The sequence below is a fragment of the Mustela lutreola genome, chromosome X (assembly GCF_030435805.1).
Source record: "Mustela lutreola isolate mMusLut2 chromosome X, mMusLut2.pri, whole genome shotgun sequence".
In the NCBI taxonomy this organism is placed as follows: Eukaryota; Metazoa; Chordata; class Mammalia; order Carnivora; family Mustelidae; genus Mustela; species Mustela lutreola.
The window spans coordinates 101,690,198-101,707,704 of record NC_081308.1 but is presented as its reverse complement, the minus strand read 5'-3'; the positions used below and the strand labels follow the sequence as shown (position 1 = coordinate 101,707,704).

Genomic DNA, 17,507 nt, shown 5'->3' with positions numbered 1-17,507 from the left:
TTTTATATTTATTTGACAGAGACACAAAGAGAGAGGGAACACAAGCGGGGGAGTGGGAAAGGGAGAAGCAGGCCTCCCGCAGAGCAAGGATCCCAGGACACTGGGATCAGGACCTGAGCTGAAAGCAGCCACTTAACGACCCCGAGCCACCCAGGTGCCCCATCAATACATATTTTTTAAATAAAATGTTGCACATGTACAATTTCACAAAAATTACCTCAGCGCCTTATAGTTGACTCCTTTCATCCAAGTTTTAGATCCTAATAATCTTGAAGGAGACCAGACTATGTCACCCCAAAATATTCCCTTTGCATAAAGATCATTTTGGGCTGAAGGCAACTGAGAATAAGCAGACACAAGAAAAAGTCCTTGCCCTCCCTACTTCTACCTGAAAGCAGGGCATGAAATTCTCTTTGTGAAGGTGTGTCCCCTTTACCTCTTCCTTGCCAGGAAGGGGAAAATAATCTTGCCTCTGGAGATAGTACTAAGTAATTATTATCCTCCATTAGTTTCCCCCAATATTTTTACCTGGTCACAATATACTGCCCTTAATGCCTACCGCCCCTCTTTTTCTTGTCACTTCTCAACAAACTTATCATTCTTTATTAAAATTATATATAAACCCCTGGGTCTAACTGCCTCTTTAGGCATTCAGTATTTTTCTTTCTTTCTTTCTTTCTTTTTTTTTTTGCATTCAGAAGTTTTCTATGAAGGCCTCCATATAGTGTGTGTGTGTGTGTGTGTGTGTGTGTGTGGGTGTGTGTGTGTGTCTATATACACACATACATAGTAAACTGTTTCTCCTGTGAATCTGTCTTTTGTCAGGTTATTCATGGATCTCAGCTGCAAAATCATTGCTGTGGAACCCAAGAGAGTAGAGCAAATTTTTTCTCTCCCTATAATCTTCTCTCAAGAATTCCGAGCAGCAGTGAAATGCTGAGGCACCCATACTGATGTTTCCACTAGTCAAGCACACCCAACACAGATCGAACCTGAGCAAAGTGCCAATTCCTAGGTTAACAGCATAGTTACAACTTCTAGTTTCCAGCAGAAATTTTACAAATCTACCATAATGGAGCAAGCTAGGCAGGCCCTCTTCCTTTCTTGCATACATGCACTGAGCTACTTTTGGAAATCAGTAGGAATAGAGAGCACAGCAGGCAGAATTCTAGGCTTGGCGTGACCAATGAATAAGTTAGGGATCTTGGGTGTGCCACTCTACAGTACTATAGGTACACTTTCAGGTACTCTATTTTACATGAGTGCTAACAAGAGTGAGGATATAGTTAAAAAGAGATAAATACATCACTATCATGAGAAAAGAAAAAAAGCACACACACATCAGGAAAATTAATAAATGAATAAACTACACTGTACATACCACCCCTCATTATAGCTAGCACTAGGTTCCCAGATAACACAGCAGGTACCATAATCCAAAGGCATATGAAATACAGGGCTCTTCTAACCATCCCCAATCAAAATGACAGAAGCGAAAGAAATAAATCTACTCTTGGAAACAACAGATATAAATGATTCTCAACTACTACAGGAAAAAAGCTCAGTAATACGGGGGGGGTCACTACTTTTTGTGCCAAAGAACTGTTATGCTCCTCATTTAAAAGGCCTGTATTTGGGGTGCCCAGTTGACACAGGTGGCTGAGCGTCCGATTCTTATTTTTGGCTCCGGTTGTGGTCTCAGAGTCGTGAGATCAAACCCCGCATTGGGCTCTGGTGCTCAGCATGCAATCTGCTGGAGTTTCTTTCTCCCTCTCCCTCTGCCCCACCACACCCCACAGGCTTGTACTCTCGCTTTCTCAAATAGATGAATCTTTAAAAAAATAATAAAAGGCCTGTATTCAAACAAGATGGGAAGTTACTTAGGCTTTTTGCAGGGATGAAGTGGGGTAGATAGACATAGTTAAGGATCTGTTCAGTAGGAGGGAGCCTGGCTGGCTTAGTCAGTTGAACTTCCAACTCTTGATTTCACCTCAGGTCATGATCTCAGGGTCCTGGGATTGAAGCCTCGGAGCTCAGCTCAGAGCTGGTTTAGTATTCTCTTTCTCCCTGTTCCTCCGCTCCTACCCCCAACTTGTGCTCTCTCTCTAAAATAAGTAATAAATAAAATCTTTAAAATTACATAAAATCGGGGCGCCTGGGTGGCTTAGTGGGTTAAAGCCTCTGCCTTCGGCTCGGGGCATGATCCCGGGGTTCTGGGATCGAGCCCCGCATCGGGCTCTCTGCTCAGCAGGGAGCTTGCTTCCCCCCCAACCCCGCTCTCTCTCTATCTGTGTCTCTGCCTACTTGTGATCTCTGTCAAATAAATAAGTAAAAGCTTTTTTTTTAAAGATTTTATTTATTTATTTGACAGAGAGAAATTACAAGTACATTGAGAGGCAGGCAGAGAGAGAGAGAAGGAAGCAGGCTCCCTGCTGAGCAGAGAGCCCGATGCGGGACTCGATCCCAGGACCCTGAGATCATGACCTGAGCCGAAGGCAGCGGCTTAACCCACTGAGCCACCCAGGCGCCCCAAGTAAAAGCTTTAAAAAAAAATTAAAAATACATAAAATGATCGGGGCGCCTGGGTGGCTCAGTGGGTTAAGCCTCTGTCTTCAGCTCAGGTCATGATCTCAGGGTCCTGGGATCGAGTCCCACATCGGGCTCTCTGCTCAGTGGGGAGAGCCTGCTTCCTCTTCTCTCTGCCTGCCTCTCTGTGTACTTGTGATCTCCCTCTCTCTCTGTCAAATAAATAAATAAAATCTTTGCAAAAAAATACATAAAATGACCTGTTAGTAGGATTGCTGAAATAAGCTTAATACATGTTGGGACAAATAGTTCCGGTTTTTAATAATCATCAATGCCTGGAAGCTTTACAGTGAATTAAACTAATAAAAGCAAAACCTTTCCCCCAAAGCAAAGTGGTTAAAATTTTTACTGCTACATTAGTCAATGAAGGCTTTATGGAGGAAGTGGGCCTTGAAGAACAGCAAGCTTCGAACAGAAAGAAAGGAGATTACAGGCCTCCAGATAAGGAGATAGGAACAAAGGCACAGAAGGAGGAGTTCCACGCTGATTCAGGGGCACTACAGTCAGGCATGGGGTTAGGTTCCAAGGACACTAAGATCTGTGAAGTATAGTTTTTTGCCTTAAATCAGCCCAGAGGCTAGCCAGTGAGACAAACTGCCAAAGAAGACATGGTAAGTAATATCAGTGTCAAAATACCCATAACATTCTGTCGGAATAAAAATGAGGAACAATTCTCCCTGCCTGATTCAGGGAAAATATTAAGAGACGATAAGATATTTGAACCATATCCTTTTTCTTTTTTTTGAACTGAATCTTGAAGGATGAATAGGGCTCTGACCAGTGAGAAAAGGGAGGGCAGTGAGAAAAGAAGGGCACTCAGGGCAAAGCAAATAGCATGGACAAAGGCAGCAAAGTAAAAGAATGGCTAGGGTACAGACCCATGTCCAGCATGGTGAGTACGGGGCAAAGGCAGCAGGGAATTAGAACAGAGTTAAAAAGGTAACATGAGGGGACTCATGGGTGGCTCAGTCAGTTAAGCCTCTGACTTCAGCTCAGGTCATAATCCTGGGGTCCTGGGATCGAGCCCCACATTAGGCTCCCTGCTCAGCGGGGAGTCTGCCTCTCCCTCTGCCCCTCCCCCGTTCATGCTCTTTCTTTCTCACTCTCAAATAGGTAAAATCTTTTTTTAAAAATTGCACTTGCTGGGACGCCTGGGTGGCTTAGTTGGTTAAGCAGCTGCCTTCAGCTCAGGTCATGATCCCAGCATCCTGGGATCGAGTCCCGCATCGGGCTCCTTGCTCGGCGGGGAGCCTGCTTCTCCCTCTGCCTCTGTCTGCCTGTGCTCGCTCTCTCTCTCTGATAAATAAATAAAATCTTAAAAAAAAAATTGCACTTGCTATCATAAATTTTTTTTAAAAGGGTAAGATGAGGCAGTATCAGGAAGGGCCTTATTCTGCAGGTGACAAGGAGGCATCAAAAGATTTTAAACCACAAAATGGCATCAGATTGGGATTTTGAAAAAAAGCTGGTGGCAGTACAGAAAATTTAATTGCGTAGAGACCGGAGACAGAAAAAGCAATTAGGAAGCTACAGCAAACATTTCAATGAATGATGAAGGCCTAGATAATGTGAGTGACAACAGAGAATGAGCGAACAGATTCCACAGGCATTTGTAAATGGAGGCAGAGTGGATAGAAATTTGTAACTCATTTGGTATCTGGGTAAGGAAGAACATAATGGAGTATCTTCTGACAACGTTAAAAAAGTAACTTATGGATGGTGATGCCATTAAAGACTCAAAGAGGGAAGCAGGGTTCTGGGTAGGTAATAAAAATATTTCCATGAGTGAACATTAACATCTAGCCAGTTACTCAAGCCAGACAGCTGGGAATCTTCCTAAACTATTCACCCGCCAACCCAGCGAGCCGGTCACCAAGTGCCAGAGATCCTATCTCTTCCACAGTCTCTCAAATTCAGCTCATCATTATGGTTTCTAGACTCACTGCTTCATAATCAAAGTACTGTTTCTCTCCTGGGTTAATACCCTCTGAAGCAGTCTTCCTGGTCTCTAGCCTGGAGCCCCCATTCTAGCTGATCCTTTACAGTATTTACCAGAAAGCGCTCCCGGAAACAAAAATCTTAATATTTTAATTAAGCTCCTGATTGAAGCCCCTGAAAGCCCCTTCCCATTCCCCCGCAGTTTATAGGACAAAGTCCGAACTTCCTGGTTTAACACAAAGGACCACTGAAAATCCTCCAACTCTCACACGCGCCCGCTTGGCTCCAGCCACCTGGAACTTCCGGCAGCACCCTTACCCTGCTGGGCCGTCTCTGCCTCCAGGCCTCTGCACTAGCTGATCACTCCCACGCGCTGCTGCCTTCTCTCACACAGCGAACTCCTGGCTCACACACAATGCCTCCAGGAAGACTTTCCTCACGCTCTGATGTGTTGGGATAACTAAAACTCCTGTACTTGTGTAGTACCTTCTGTAGAATATTCCCATCCAATACTAGAATTGTGGATACACTGACTTCACCAGTCACCACAGTCCCCAGGCAGAGACTATGTCTCATTTGACTTTGCACAATCTAGCAGTATCTGGCACATTAACAGGCACTCAAAAAACATTTGTTGAGGGAGTTTAGTTTTAGACCTTTCAGCCAGTGTGCACGGTGAGTACACCGATGGAGAGATCCTACACACACTGTTACATGAAAAGAGTAGCATGCCCAGTAAGATCTTCTGTTTGTTTAGAAATCAGCTATTCTCAAAGGCAACAAGAATTATGAAGGTAAAAGCCAATTCAGGTCTGGAGGCAACAAATGAGTATGTCAGACAAGGATGGCCAAGGACACAACTCTGAAAAACAGCATCATTTGAGTGAGAGAAAGAGGAAGAGACAGCAAGGGTGTAGGAAGAGAACAAGGAAAAATAGAACCTTTGAAAGCTGAGAGGAATGTGTTTAGAGTATGGAAACATTAGTGTCAAATACTATAAAGACAGTGAAATTTCAGGAAAATACTGTTGAGCAGGTAGACATTTTAGGTTCTTTGTTTTACATCACCCTTGTCTAGGTCAATACACAAGAAGCACAAGGGACAGCTTAGAATAATATTCTCCAGTTTGCTTTTTAGGTGTAATATTGGTTATATTTAACCTTCCAGCTATCAGACCACAACAAATATTTTAAACTACCTGAAACTGTGTTGAAGCATTTATTAAACCAAGAAGATGGAAAAATTAAAATATTTCTGTACTTTTTCTCTTTCCTCCATCACTCCTTATTCAGTATCCAATATTTTTTAAAATTGTAACATGGATTTGAGGGGAGGGGATTTTGTTTATTAAGTTTGTATTAGTAGTTTGGTCGCTGAAGTAGTATCATGCACTGTACGAAACAATTTTTCATTTACCACTTCTAACAGAAGAAACTCTTGTCTATAACTTATCTTAATTAACTGTTTTCATGTAACTGTAATTTCTGACAGACAACAAGGTAGTTCATGGTAAATAAATCAAATTATAGTACTTAACAAGAGTAACCATAAAATACAGAACATACCCCTGTATCTGTATCAGACTTTGATGAATTCAGACTTTCCTGAGAAGGTGACGGAGATACACGTCCTAAAAACAAAATAATAATTATAAACAGGCATGTACATACACACACACACACACACACACACATCAATCAGAAATAATGACACATGAACACCTAATTAATAGTCATAGAATGTAACATTCTGAAAAAACACATTTTCTAAATAAGTGAAGTATTAATTCTCTGGGCACCAAAATAATAGGTTTTATCATTTTTATCATAAAATCTAGAATAACCATATCATCTATTTAATAAAATATTATTAAATCTTCATTATTCATAGTGAATACAAACAAGATGAACAATAAAGGGACACAAAGGGTCTGGGGTGGTAGAAGTCGCAAGGGCCGCTGGAACAGTCTGTCTGCTCCAGGCAGGGCAATAAAAAAAATGTATTGTAAACATAGTTTAACTTTTTGCCAACCCAATTTCATCTTCAATTATGTATTATAATGCAAGCAATACCCATAGGGCCACTAAAGTATACACGGATCATTTGCCAGTTTAGTGGATCTCCCTAGATTTCTATGTTCCTCAATCGGTGCTTTAAATATGCCTTCTCTCACACAGCGAACTCCTATCCTCCAGCCCATGGCCGGCCACCTATTCTCCTTTCTCCCATCCCTTATCCTCTTGGTTTCAGTCTTAGTGGGCTAGGGCGAGGATGGGAGTGGAAGGGAGGGGTTTGTGGAGAAAATTTATTGTAGTTAAATAATTATAAGAAAAAAAATCCCATAAACATAAAGCTCTTACCTACACCAGATCTACATGCTTTCCTGGTAAGTTACCAATATACAGAAATATTTTATATAGTTGTACTCATGGTGTACACACATCACATTCTGAAGTTTCTCTCTGCCATTTAACCTTTTTTCATATACCTCTGATGTACTGACAAATCATATTTCCTTTTCATGGCTGGGTCTCCTTTTTTCTTTCCTTACTGGATGGATATTATTATTCTCATTCCTTTTCTAAATTAATCAGGTTATTTCACTTTTAAACCCAGGAGAGAACTAAAAGTTGTCAGGAGAAACCAAGCAACTTTGTTCTCAATAGCTGATGAATTAAACTCTGCACAATACTTCAAATGGGATAAAGTCAAAAGCTCTATGGTAGCGTTTTCCATGGGATTCAGACGCTTTTTCAGTGTTGACTTCTGTTCTTTTAGGTTTGTGGCCACTATTAAAAATAGTGGTTGCTGCAAACGGTTGTCAGAGAAGAGGGCATTATTATACCTAAAATGTAAAAATACCAGGTATCTCTAGAGTTTTAAGGCCCACAGTAAATAAAAAATACCTTCGGTATTGTATTTCATTCGCATATTGTTGAAATAGTCAAAAGCATTTTTTAAAGCCCATATTCTCACTACATTGTCTTGTCCAGCTGAGGCAAGTAATCGGCCACAGTGAGAAAATTTCATGGTCCAAACAGCTCCCTATAAAAACAAAGAAAGGTTCAGAGTTATTTCTTTAGAAGTTGAAACATTTAAGATTTTATTTTTAAGTAATCTCTACACCCAATGTGGGGCTTGAATTTACAAGTCCAAGATCAAGAGTTGCATACTCTACCGACTGAGCAAGCAGGCACCCCTAAGAGTTGAAACATTATTTTAAAGCCAAAGTAAAGAATTATTCCAAATGATACTAAGATAATCCTCATATTACTAATACCACTTAAGGCCAACAATTCAATGATGACACAACAGCACAAAGAGCAACTTCTAAGAGAAAAGTAGGATAAGATAGCAGTTTACTGTAATCTAAACTAACAAGTTCAAAGCCCCAAGCTTTGTCTACAAATTAATGGAAACGGAGTTCTGAGGAGGCCATAAATAATTGTAAAAACAGAAATCCTAGTTGGGGATTTCAGTCTCCTAGCTGAACAGAAGAGGGAGTGGCACTGGAGGAGGCAGAGCCCTCAAGATGCAACTAATACCCTTGACCAAGGCTGAGGGAAAAACAGGCCCATGTTAGCAGTGACCCTTGTGGCACTGGGCATTTGCAAGTGTTGGAATGGTGTGATCTCAACCTGTTTTTCCCCCAGAAACAAGATTTTACAGTGTACGGTTAGAATTCCCAGAAACTGCTAGCAATAGGGAAGTGTGTGGGTATGTGTTGGGAGGTGGAGGAGGCATGATTTAAGAACATGAACCCTTAACTTGGAAAAGCCAAATGCTATTACAACAAATGTTGTTTGAACTCCTATTACAACACATATGTATGCAGATCAAAAAGATTATCTAACTTAGGGGTGCCTGCTGGGTTGGGAGACCATGCAACTCTTGGTCTCTAGGTCATGAGTTTGAGCCCTATGTTGGGTGTAGAGATTACTTAAAAATAAATATAAACTTGAAAAAAAAGATTATCCAAGTTAGAGGCAATAGTTCATATAATGAAATAACATTCATTTCCATAAAATGCAAGCATATTAAGAAATTTGTTATTGGGAACCTACTACAATGAGACTTTACTTAAAACTGGAAATAATGAAAGTGAATCAAAACAGTACAAGGAAGTTCATCAGTTCCTTAAGGAAGTTACTATAATCAAATCAAATATTTTATGTGGAGATCATAAGCACTGAAGTTTAAATTCCAATCTGGCTGCCATCTGATGTGTTTATGGTTGCTTCTTTCCAGTTAAATCACATCTTGGATTTAAAATCTAAATAGAAAAATAGATTCCCTGATCAAAGACTGACAGCATCATCGTCCCGTCCAGCAGTTTATTACCGGCTTCCCTGTGTTCCTGGCATTTTTAAGGGATATAACTACAATATCACTTGTGCACTTTATCCCCACTTTCGTACATTTTAACTCTGGTAGAAAACTTACACCTATGTCTCCTGGTTTTAGCTGCCATTTTACAAAATACACGAACCTACTGCAGTATTTGTGTTCATTATTTAAAATACACCCAGGAAGGGGCGTCTGGGTGCCTCAGTCAGTTAAGCATCCAACTCAATTTCGGCTCAGGTCATGATCTTCTGGTCGTGAGATCGAGCCCCATATCGGTTCCTGGGCTCAGTATGGCATCTGCTCGTTCCTCTCACTCTGCTCCTCCCCCTGCTCACTCGTTCTCTCTCTCTCGATAAATAAAATCTTTTAAAAATATACCCTGGGAACATTTTAAATGGTTTCCAAAGACACAGACCACCCTGCAAATTTAACTCCTTTAAAGTCTGGTACCTTTACATAGCTTTCTTCATGATATGGGACTAGAGTTTACTTATTCAAAAAATTTCACTTCTTAAGGGGCGCCTGGGTGGCTCAGTTGGTTATGTGTCTGACTTCGGCTCTGATCACGATCTCAGGGTCCTGGGATCAAGCCCAGCATTGGGCTCCCTGCTCAGCACAGTCTCCTTGTCCCTCTCTCTCTGCCCCCTCCCCCTGCTCATGCTCTCTCTCTCTCAAATAAGTAAAATCTTTAAAAACAAAAACTTTCACTTCTTGATAGTTGCAAGCAACATATCTTTTAAATTTTTTAAAAGATTTTATTTATTTGACAGAGAGACACAGCCAGAGAGGGAACACAAGCAGGGAGAGTTGGAGAGGGAGAACAGGCTTCCTGTGAAGCAGGGAGCCCCATGTGAGGCTTGACCCCAGGACCCTGGGATCATGACCTGAGCCGAAGGCAGAGGCTTAACGACTGAGCCAGCCAGGCACCCTGCAAGCAACATATCTGATAAAGTGTTAGTATCCAAAATAAAGAACTTATCAAACTCAACACCCAACAAACAAATAACACAGTTAAAAAATGGGCAAAAGACAGGAATAGACATTTTTCCATAGAAGATATCCAGATGCTAATAGACCCATAAAAAGAAGTTCAACGTCGCTCATCATCAGGGAAATATAAATCAAAACCATGTTGACATACCATCTCACACCTGTCAGAATGGCCAAAAGGTGTTGGCAAGGATGTGGAGAAAGGGCAGCCCTCTTGCACTGTTGGTGGGAATGCAAACTGGTGGAGCCACTCCAGAGAGCAATATGGAGGTTCCTCAAAAAACTAAAAATAAAACTACCCTATAATCCAGCAAGTATACTACTAAGTATTTATCCAAAGGAAACAAAAATAGAGATTTGAAGGGTTTTTACACCCCGATGTTTACAGCAGCATTATCAACAACAGCCTATGGAGAGAGCTGAAATGTCCACTGACTGATGAACGATAAAAGAAGATGTGGTATATACATATATACAATGGGATACTACTCAGTCATCAGAAAAAATGATATCTTGCCATTTGTAATGACGTGGATGGAGCCAGAATGTATTATCCTAAGTAAAAGTAAGTCAATCTGAGAAAGACAAATACCATATGATTTCACACTCATATGTGGAATTTAATTTTTTAAGATTTTATTTGTATTTATTTGAGGGGGGGAGAGAGAGAGAGAGAGAGAGAACAGGTGCAAGCACAAGAGAAGGGGGAGGGAGAAGCAGAGTCCCCACTGAACAAGGAGTCTGATGTGGGGTCCAATCCCAGGACTCTAGGATCATGACCTGAGCCCAACACAGCCACTGAAACGACTGAGCCACCCAGATGCCCCCATATGTGGAATTTAAAAAACAAAACAGATGAACAGTAGGGAAGTTGCGGGGGTGGGGGGACACAAACCATAAGAGACTCTTCTTTTTAAGGATTTATCCATTCATTTTAGAGACAGAGAGCGAGAGCAAGAGAGAGAGAGAGAGAGAGCGAGCGCATGCACGCACAAGTGGAGAGAGGGGCTGAGAGAGAAGGAAACAGAGGGAATCTCAAGCAGACTCCCTGCTGAACACAAAGCTCAGCAAGGGACTCAATCCCAAAACTCGAGATCATGACCTGAGCTGAAAACAAGAGTCAGACGCTCAACTGACTTAGCCAGCCAGGTGCCCCAAACCGTAAGAGACTCCTCACAATAGAGAACAAATTGAAGATTGACAGAGGGAGGTGGAGGGGGGATGGGCTAGATGAGTATTAAGGAGGGCACTTGCTTTGATGAGCACTGGGTATTGTATATAAGTAATGAATTATTGAATTCTACTCCTGAAACCAGTACTGCACTGCATGAACTAAAATTTAAATAAAAATTTAAAAAACCTGGGGCACCTGGGTGGCTCAGTTGGTTGAGCTGCTGCCTTCAGCTCAGGTCATGATCCTGGAGTCCCAGGATTGAGTCCCGCATCGGGCTCCCAGCTCCACGAGGAGTCTGTTTCTCCCTCTGACCTTCTCCCTCTCATCCTCTCTCTCTCTCTCTCAAATAAATAAATAATAAAATCTTTAAAAATAATTTAAAAAACCTTTCAGTTCTTAAACAATAATCCAGAGACAGACTCTGCATTACCTAGGCATTAAATCATTATTAATATTAATTTACTTTCCTTGAATCAGGTTAGCAAAATTATGTACATAAGAGATTGGCTTTATAGAAGCCAAAGTACTTCTCTCAATGAAAACAGAATCAATCCTGAAAAATATAAAGACTGCTTACCATATGTTCACCACTAAGATCTTGCACCACTTTGATCTGATCAAAATCATAAGGTCCTTTGAAACCATGTGCTGCTTTGAATTTGACTGGTCTTGTATATGGCATTCCCTCATCATCACTTGATGAAGGATCATCTTGATCAGTATGAAACACTGAATAGAAAGGCAATACAGAAATCATCAGTGGCTAATGTAGATAAAGTTACTATCAAGATTTTCACTCTACTGTTAACCAAGAAAATTTATTAAATGGAAAAACAGTATCAGTCTATTACTAAATAGCTTATTAGTTAAGAGCACAGGATCTCATGCCAGACTGTCTGGGTCCAAATCCAGCTCTGTCATTTATTTTCTGTGTGACCATAGCCAAAGCACTGGACCTTTTTGTGCCTTGGTTTTCTCATCTGTAAAATGGAGATAATAATAGTATTTACCTCACAGGGTTTTTATGAAGGGTAAATGAATGAATATAGTACCAAGTGCTTAGAACAGTGTCTAGCACAAAATAATTACTGTATTAGTGTTTATTAAATAAAATAAATGAGTACAATTACAACAAATGACACAGGAAGTGAAAATCTGTACAAATTTAGAAAATTTTCCAAATTTTGGAAAATATTTATAAAAACTAACCTTACAAAACTAATTTACAACTGAATAATGAACACTCATCTCTTCCAGGTTGCCATACTTACAAAGTATGTACAAATTCATGTTCAAGACGAACAAATTTATTTTTCTTCCTGCTCATAAAGATAAGTGATACCTAGAATAACATGATTTACTGAAATGCTAAGATGTCTGCTACCAAGGTTTCTTAATTTCAGTAAGAAGAATGCCTCTTATAAATTATAGACTAACTTTGGATGATTACAAATCAATTAAATATTCACTTGCAATGTTCTATTTCACTTACCTTCATCTCTAACACTTTTAACTTTATTCACAGCACGTTCACCATATTCCTCTGCAAGGTGCTTTGCTCTCTTTACTGATTTTCCTAAGAACTTCTTTAGTTGAGTCCTTACCAAAAATACAAAAAACCAAAATTATTTTTTTAAAAAGATTTTACCTATTTATTTGAGAGAGAGCAAGCTCATGAGCAGAGAGAGGGGCACTGGGGAGGGACAAGCAGACTCCCTGCTGGCAAGAAGCCTGACCCAGGGCTTCATCTCAGGATCCTGAGATCATGAACACCTACCCAACTGAGCCACCCAGGTGATCCCCAAAACCAAAATTATTAACTAACTGTAAAAGCTCAATAATTCACAGATAATTTCATAACGGCCACAAGAATAGTGTATTATTTTGAAATAACTCCTTTTAACATAAAAAATAGGTCTTTGAATTCCTGTATCCTTTGTTCTATGGAATAAATACATTCAAGTCAATATGGCTACAAAGAAAATACAGACACTTCTGGATGTACAGCATCATATACTCTAAAGCACTGGTTTTCCTTCTTTTCTTTTCTTCCCTTCTTCCTTCCCTTTTCCCCCCTCTTTCTTTCTTTGGGAGAGAAAGAGCTCAAGCAAAGGTTAGGGGTCACAAGAAGAGGGGGAGAGAGAGAATCCCAAGCAGGTTCCTTCCCCAGCAAGGGGCTTGATCTCACAACCTTGAGATCATGACATGAGCTGAAATCAGGAGTCTAACGTTTAACTGACCGAACCACCCAGGCACTCCTCAAATACTGGCTTTCAACGGTGAATAAAAAATTGGTGGGGATGGGGTGGGAGGGGAGTGTTTAAAGCATAGGAACCTGAGACCCATCTGCAGATCATATGATTTAGAGTGTCTCAGGTCAGGCCATTAATCTGCAATGAGAATGTCTTTGAGAAGACTGCTTTAAAGAGGAATAATCCTTGGGGTGCCTGGGTGGCTCAGTTGGTTGAATGTCTGAATCTTGGTTTCAGCTTAGGTCATGATCTCCGGTCATGATACTGAGTCCCACTTTGGCCTCTGAGCTCAGCATCAAGTCTCCTTGAGATGCTTCTCCTCTCCCTTGGCCCCTCCCCGGCCCACTGTGAGTGCCAGCTCTTTTCCCTCCTAAAATAAGTAAATAAATCTTAAAAAAAAAAAAAAGGACGGGCGCCTGGGTGGCTCAGTGGGTTAAGCCACAGCCTTCGGCTCAGGTCATGATCTCAGGGTCCTGGGATCGAGTCCCGCATCGGGCTCTCTGCTTGGCAGGGAGCCTGCTTCCCTCTCTCTCTCTGCCTGCCTCTCCGTCTACTTGTGATTTCTCTCTGTCAAATAAATAAATAAAATCTTTAAAAAAAAAAAAAAAGAGTAATCCTTAAAACCACATTTCTACCCATAAAAAAACTATAGGGATGCCTGGCTGGCTCAGTCAGAAGAGCACGTGACTCTTGATCTTGGGGTTCTGAGTCTGAGCCCCATCTTGGGTATAGGGAATACTTAAAAATAAAATCTTAAAAAAAAGACAGAAAGAAAGAAACTATAAAGAGGTATTTACTTACAGAATAAAATGTTTGGTACCCTACAATGGCCGTCTGTTTCTTCTCTTTCAGTTTGGGTATTTGCGTGCAATACAGTTAGGTTGAGCTTTCCCGGGAAGTATTCCCAAACACAAGGTAATGCAAGGATGCATCTCAAGCTTCTATAAATAGGACTTACTTATTGCTTTTCTAATAATCTCAGTCTCCAATTTCATATATTAAGATCATAAAAAACACAGTATATACATGATCTCTAAAACCAAAACAGAATTTATAGGAGGGAATTTTTACCAATTCATGGGGGTTCATGATATTAAAGGATACTACCTGATTAAGCTGCTAAGCTATATATACAAAGATGTTCACTGCAGCATTATTTACAAAGTGTAAAGAGTAGGGAAAAAAGCATAAAAAGTAGAGACAAACTGATTTTTCATTAACAGAGCAATGTGTAAATAAACGCCAGTATATTCTCAAAATGGAATGCAATAAAATAAATGAGGCAAACCTCAGTTCTTCCGTAGTACTGAGCTCTCAAGTCACCTCAGGGCCAATGCACATGTTATTTCTGCCTGGAACATTCCTCCCCTGGCTAATTTCTACTCATCTATTAGGACTCAGACCAAACATGATTTCTCAGAAAAGCCCTCCTTGACTCTTCAGAGCAGGTTTTCCTGTTTTGTATGCCAAGAGTACCCCATGTATTTCTTTTATTGCAATTATGTATTTCTCCTATTTAACTGGAAGCTCTAGGAGGGCAGAGACTACTACTGTCTTAACTATTATATTTACAGCACTGAACTCCCATGTCTGCCTGACAGAAAGGCTATAATATATTTACTGTTGATACTGGTATGAAAAGATGTACATTATGTATCACATATTCTTAAAAAAGCAAGCTTGGGGCATGTGGATGGCTCTGATGGTTAAGTGATTGCCTTTGGCTCAGGTCATGATCCTGGAATCCTGGGATCAAGCCTCCCATCAGGCTCCCTGCTGAGCAGGGAGCCTGCTTCTCCTGCTCCCTCTGCTGCTACCCCTGCTTGTGCTCTCTCATTCTCTGTCAAATAAATAAAATCACTCTTTTAAAATAAATAAATAAAATAATAAAAATTAAAAAACAAAAACAAAAACAAGCTGACAGGGCACCTGGCTGGCTCAGTCAGCAGAGCATGTGGCTCTTGATCTCAGGGTTGTGAGTTCAAGCACCACGTTGGTCATGGAGTTTACTTTAAAATAAAGCAGGGGGTGGGGGTTGCAAAAAAGAAAAAGCGAGCCAACAAACTACAGGCACAGTATTAATTCTACTTTTGTGAGGAAAAAAAAAATTCTGTGGAGAATACACGTAATTATTTAATTAACACTGGTTATTTCTGGGGGTGAGAGTATGAGACCCTCATTTTCCGTATTTCTGTATTAGTTTTTCTGTTCTTGTTGTTAAAGTAATCTCTACACCTGGCATGGGGCTTATACTCACAAACCTGAGATCAAGAGTTGCAGCTCCACTGACTGAGCCAGCCCGGCCAGGTGTCTCTGTTTTAGTTTTGATAATAAGAAAACACAGATGATAAACCATTTTTAAAACTACTATAAGGGGGTGCCTGGGTAGCACAGCGGGTTAAGTGTCCAACTCTTGATTTTATCTCAGAATCATGAGATCTAACCCCACATCAGGCTCCATGCCCTCTCTCTCCCTCTGCCCTCCCCTAACAACCCCCACCCCGCCACTTGCATGTGTGCTCTCAATCTCTCTTGCAAAAAAAAATCATAGGGCTCCTGGGTGGCTTGGTCGGTCAGTTAAGCATCTGCCTTCAGCTCACGTCGTGATCCTGGAGTCCTGGGATCGAGCCCCACATCAGGCTCCCTGCTTAGCAGGGAGCTTGCTTCTCCCTCTGCCCCTCTCGCTGCTTGTGTTCTCTCACCTTCTCTCACTCGCTCGCTCTCTCATGCATTCTCTCAAATGAATAAATAAAATCTTTTTTAAAAAAATCATTATAAGTTCTCTGCTACCTATAACTCAGAAATTATATTTTCTGGATAATAATAGATTTACTACTATTTAGGCAAGAAAGCATATTTTAATCATTTTGGATGAGAACATTTCTAAAATGTGTGTTTTTGTGACTTCTTCAATGGCACTCAATGTTTGATAAATTGCTTTCCTTATTAAAAACAGCCAAATACCACCTTCACTTTTAATATAGCCAGGGCCTTTCATATGGATTGTAAGTGGGCCATAATATTAGCTCCCCCTCAGCCTTCAAGGTGACAGAGCAGGATCCAGGGAAGCCAGAACCCTGGGCAGACTCCTCTGGCCATTAGCAGATTCATTAGCTTGCCCAGTGTTCAGAGGAACTATTACCGTGTTTTGTGTGTGTTGAGAAAAAGTTGAAAGCAGTAACATATGGAATTGCTATTCTATGTAATGAGTCCTTTTATCATTTTCTGGATTCCCTTCGTGTGATCAAAATATTACCTGACATTCTTATGTGTCGACTTACACGTTGTCACAGTTTGCTACTTCTATTTTGCTTTGACCTCAGATACCAGATGACCAGATTTTTAAAAAATTATGTAAAAAGTAAGTATAATGGCTTTGAATAAACCTAAAGAGCTTTTCTTTTAGAAAAATAATAAGCCAGGGTGCCGGGGTGGCTCAATGGGTTAACGAATTCATGCTCTCAACTTAGGTCTTGGTCTCGGGGTTTTGAGTTCAAGCCTCATGCAGGACTTAAAAAAAGAAGAAAAAGAATGAGCTTTAATGCATGGAATAAGTGACAGTTCTCCTAGGTGTTTACCTATCTCTTTAATCATTCATAATTCTGATTTCTGATAGTTGCCACTGCTGGACAGCCGAGCTCCAGATCTCTGAGGTTTCATCTATACACCTGTATTGTGGGTAGATCTTTTATAAGAATTCCCAGTGGTTTCATTGATACACTTCCCACACTAGGCAAAGATCAGTATAGTGGAGAATTTGCTTTGGGGAATTACTGTCAAATAAATGACCAGTGTATAGTCAAGCAAAATCTATATGCCCACCATTTCTGCTGGATGTTTGTAAGGAAATCAGAAGGATGTCATGATTACAATCCTTTTGCAACATATGATTTAGTTATTTAGCACCCATTTATCTTGTTTTTCAAAGTCAGGAAACAGGAACGCCTGGGTGGCTCAGTCGGTTAAGCATGTGCCTTCACCTTGGGTCATGATCTTAGGGTTCTGGGATCGAGTCCTACATCGGGCTCCCTGCTCAGCGGGTAGCCTGCTTCTCCCCCTGCTTTACTCTCTCTCTCTGACAAATAAATAAAATCTTAAAAAAAAAAAAAAAAAAGTCAGAAAACAGGGTGCCTGACAGCTCAGTTGGTTAAGGGTTGGCCTTTGGCTCAGGTCATGACCCTGGGGTCCTGGGATTGAGCCCTGCGCTCTGCTCATGCGGG

The 17,507-nt window shown here is 40.8% G+C and overlaps 1 protein-coding gene across 2 annotated transcripts in view; it reads right to left on the bottom strand.

The window, feature by feature from the left end:
* WDR44 (WD repeat domain 44) overlaps positions 1-17,507 on the bottom strand; it is an 88,910-nt gene that overhangs the window by 21,130 nt on the left and 50,273 nt on the right. For both annotated transcript variants that reach the window (XM_059157121.1, XM_059157122.1), the window contains 4 exons: positions 12,528-12,634; positions 11,613-11,764; positions 7,431-7,569; positions 6,090-6,154 (listed from right to left, as the gene is read on the bottom strand). In XM_059157121.1, coding sequence (XP_059013104.1) covers positions 6,090-6,154; positions 7,431-7,569; positions 11,613-11,764; positions 12,528-12,634 — 463 coding nt within the window. The remainder of the gene's footprint in view (positions 1-6,089; positions 6,155-7,430; positions 7,570-11,612; positions 11,765-12,527; positions 12,635-17,507) is intronic.